Genomic DNA, 3,442 nt, shown 5'->3' with positions numbered 1-3,442 from the left:
TGAACAAATCCTCCCCGATACAGCACCACGGTAGGCGTGAGAGGAGAAGGGTTTTAACTATTCTCTTATGAATTATAACCAACCCTTATTATTTACTGATGGATGGACGGGGGGGTGAAGTGATCATACAGGATGGCAGACATTCCAAGTACTCTTCACCCCAATGTGGACGGAACAGAATCTGGCTACACAGTGGCCAGTGACATACTGCTGGGAAATCTGCTGGCCTGTGGTCTGAGTTCCCCTACTTGCTTGGGGGGCCCCTCACTCCCAGTCTGCCAGGGAGGCCTAGTCCAGGGGGCATCAGAGCAGAAGACATTCGGGGCTCATGGCTGCCATCCCCACTGGCTTGCATCTTCAGCACCCTCTGGCCACCACCAGCTTTGGCTCTAACTGCAGACTTTGTTCTTGGTGAACTGTTATAGAACTGGGAATGAGATGTGCCCTGGGTACAGAGGCACTACCCTACCAAGGTGGTACCCACTCCACTGCTGGGAAAATCAAGTTACCTAGGGGATCCTGGAACCCACTGGGTGGTCACTAATTTCAGCACAGGCAGTGCAGTGTTTGCTCTTAAACATACAAAATGCACTGAACCAGAACCAGTAAAAACAAAGTCCCAGGTCTGAGGAGCTCTGAGGACGGTGCTTGTGATGGCCTCTGGCCAGCTCTCCAGGATACTCAGAGAGCAGGTCAGCAGAGGCCTTCTCCAGGCTGGGCAGTGGGAAGGCCCTCTGGACCAGAGGAGTGAGTATTCAGGAGACAAAGACACTGCTCAGGTCTGGAGCCTCCACTGAGCCTGGGCACAGCCTGGTTTGGGGAATCCCTCTGTCACTGGGGATAGGGATCTCTCAACAAGAGGCGCCTTCATGCTTCTCTCACGAGGCGGCCAGAGCTCTCAGATCTTCCCCAAAACCTAATCAGGCCTCTCTAGCATGTCGGAGACCACTCTTGGCCATTGTCTCCTACCATTTACCCCAACCTGGCAGCTTGTAGGGGGCTAGAAGGGTGACTTGAAGAGGACTATCCTCAAACTTGAGGTGACAGGGAACTCTTCAGAGGGGCAGGATTTGCTGTTTTGTTTTTAGCCATGTTTGTCTATGATAATGTCAACTTCTAATTCCAATTTGTACCCTTGTCTCATTTCTACATTAAAAACAAAAAAAATCATCTATCATAAAAGTTCAGAGTAAGCTGGGTGTGGCAGCACGTGCCTGTAGTCCCAGCTACTTGGGAGGCTGAGGCAGGAGAGTCATTTGAGCCCAGGAAAGTTCGAGTCCAGCCTGGGCAACAAAACAAAACCTTGTCTCTTTAAAAAAAAAAAAAAAAAAAAAAAGAGTTCAGAGTAGATAAAAGAGTTGTTATTCTAAGAAAATAGACTACCAAAGGAGAAAAGCTTTAATTAATATTAAAAATAGGCAAGGTAATGCTTTTCATATATAATAAGATTTGCCTAATACCATCTTATTTCTTTGATTAAAAATTACTTCTCTTCAGCATGTGTGTACATTCAAAATACAAAATTAAAGCATGTGTTGTCATCAAATTTGCAGAATTCTATGACTGAAGCCCCTAAGTTAATTGTGTGGGGGAGGGCATTTGTAAACAACCACCTGCAGATATTATACCGGGTCATCCTTAAAAAGCTGGAGCCTGCTTTTGGGTGCTTCTCGGAGGCGAGCTGGAGTTTGGGCTGAGGCCCTGTAGTTCCATTCATCTTTCTGAGGTGTTATGAGTGGGGCTACAACATCGCCATCCTATTAGGAAGAGAGAGAAAAATGGAACAGAGAAGAGCCAGTCTGTATCATCGTATTTCTGAGGGAGTCTCAGGTGCACACATCCTTGTCTTGCATACAGATTGCTTCCAGGTATACTCACTCTAGGGAAACTCCAAATTACATATGCCCTGTGCTTGGGACAAATTAGAAACACCACAGCCTTACTCAAGAGGAGCCTTCATGAAAACAGCCACTGGCCTTTGCAGGGATGACTGGAAGAGCACACCCCTGCCCACCTCTATGGCCTCCTTCACACACCTTCATGGAGCACAAGCCCTGTCCTGTTTTCCCAGGAGAAAGATGGGCTGCAATGAACCCCTGGCTTCTCTCACGCCTGGTCCCCTCTGCAATAAATGGCCCAGGTCTACAAGATGGCAAGGAAAGGGAGGAAGGACAGTATGCACCTGCAGATTTTAAATTTTTCTCTGCATCAAAGCTCTAACGTTGGCCCCATCAGCACAGGCTCCAGACAAAGGAGCTCCTCCACCCAAAATGAGGAAAAGACCCAAATCGAGGTGATACAATGACCTGAAACCAGAGCAGTAAGAAGCAAGGCCTCCTAACACCCAACTCTATGCTAAACTGTTCTGAGCTTGTGGGTAGATCCTCTTTGGTTACAAGATAACACAGGATCTTAGGGAGCCTCTGTTGTACCAGGAATACAATGCTGGTAGGAGGATTCGTGCTTTTCATCTGCCTATTTGCTCTCAGACCCATTCTTCACTCCTCCTCTCCCTACTCTGTTTCATAGGAGCTACTCCGGTAAATTACATTTTTCAGTTCCCATGCCTGTTGGTTTCCAGTTAGGTCTGGTCAATGGGAGGCGCTGGTGGGAGGCTGGAGATGAGAGGAGGGCAGAGAAGTCAGGTTCTTTCTCTCCCTACCTCCTCTGGAACGAGTGGCAGTGGCAGTGACTCTTCTGTGGTTCCAGCTTCTGTAGATGGCCCCAGCTCCTGGACTCCCACCTGCTCCCTTGGTCTGTCCTATCCTAGAGGTGGTAGCAGCTTCCTGCTATTGAATCACTGTCCTCTGTGCTCATTTAGCTCTGCCAAAACTTTTGTATCTCATCCCCCATGTTAAATTTCTTCTGTTGAATTACACTGTATTTGACTTGACAGAACCATTAAAAGCAGTTTTTAAAATTTTTTATTTATTTAATTTTAATCTTGCTCTGTTACCTAGGCTGTAGTGCAGAGGCATGATTTTGGCTCACTGCAACCTCCACCTTCGGGGTTCAAACGATTCGCCCACCGAAGTCTCCCAAGTAGCTGGGATTATAGGGTGCACCACCATGGCTAATTTTTGTGTTTTTAGTAGAGATGGGGTTTCACCATGTTGGGCAGGCTGGTCTCGAACTCTTGACCTCAGTAAAGGTAATCATTCAGGCTGAGTGTGGTGGCTCAATCCTGTAATCCCAGCACTTTGGGAGGCCAAGGCAGGCAAATTGCTTGAGGTTGGGAATTGAAGACCAGCCTGGGCAATGTCATGAGACCCCATCTCTACTAAAAATACAAAAATTAGCTGGGTGTGGTGGCGCATGCCTGTAATCCCAGCTACTTGGGAAGCTGAGGCAAGAGAATCACTTGAACCCGGGAGGCGGAGGTTGCAGTGAGCTAAGACAGTGCCACTGTACTCCAGCCTGGGCAACAGAGCTTTAAAAAAAA

General features: G+C 47.7%; 1 protein-coding gene across 1 annotated transcript in view; it reads right to left on the bottom strand.

Annotated features, from left to right (window-relative positions):
• Positions 1–1,380: 1,380 nt before the first annotated feature.
• The window catches only part of SAMHD1 (SAM and HD domain containing deoxynucleoside triphosphate triphosphohydrolase 1), a 60,029-nt gene continuing 57,967 nt past the window's right edge, over positions 1,381–3,442 (bottom strand). The window contains exon 13 of the mRNA XM_017511281.2: positions 1,381–1,757. Within this exon, the coding sequence (XP_017366770.1) occupies positions 1,623–1,757 (135 nt within the window). The 3' untranslated portion in view covers positions 1,381–1,622. The remainder of the gene's footprint in view (positions 1,758–3,442) is intronic.

Source organism: Cebus imitator, unplaced genomic scaffold (genome assembly GCF_001604975.1).
Source record: "Cebus imitator isolate Cc_AM_T3 unplaced genomic scaffold, Cebus_imitator-1.0 Scaffold18, whole genome shotgun sequence".
Taxonomy (NCBI): domain Eukaryota; kingdom Metazoa; phylum Chordata; class Mammalia; order Primates; family Cebidae; genus Cebus; species Cebus imitator.
This window is presented reverse-complemented; position numbering and strand designations above follow the sequence as displayed.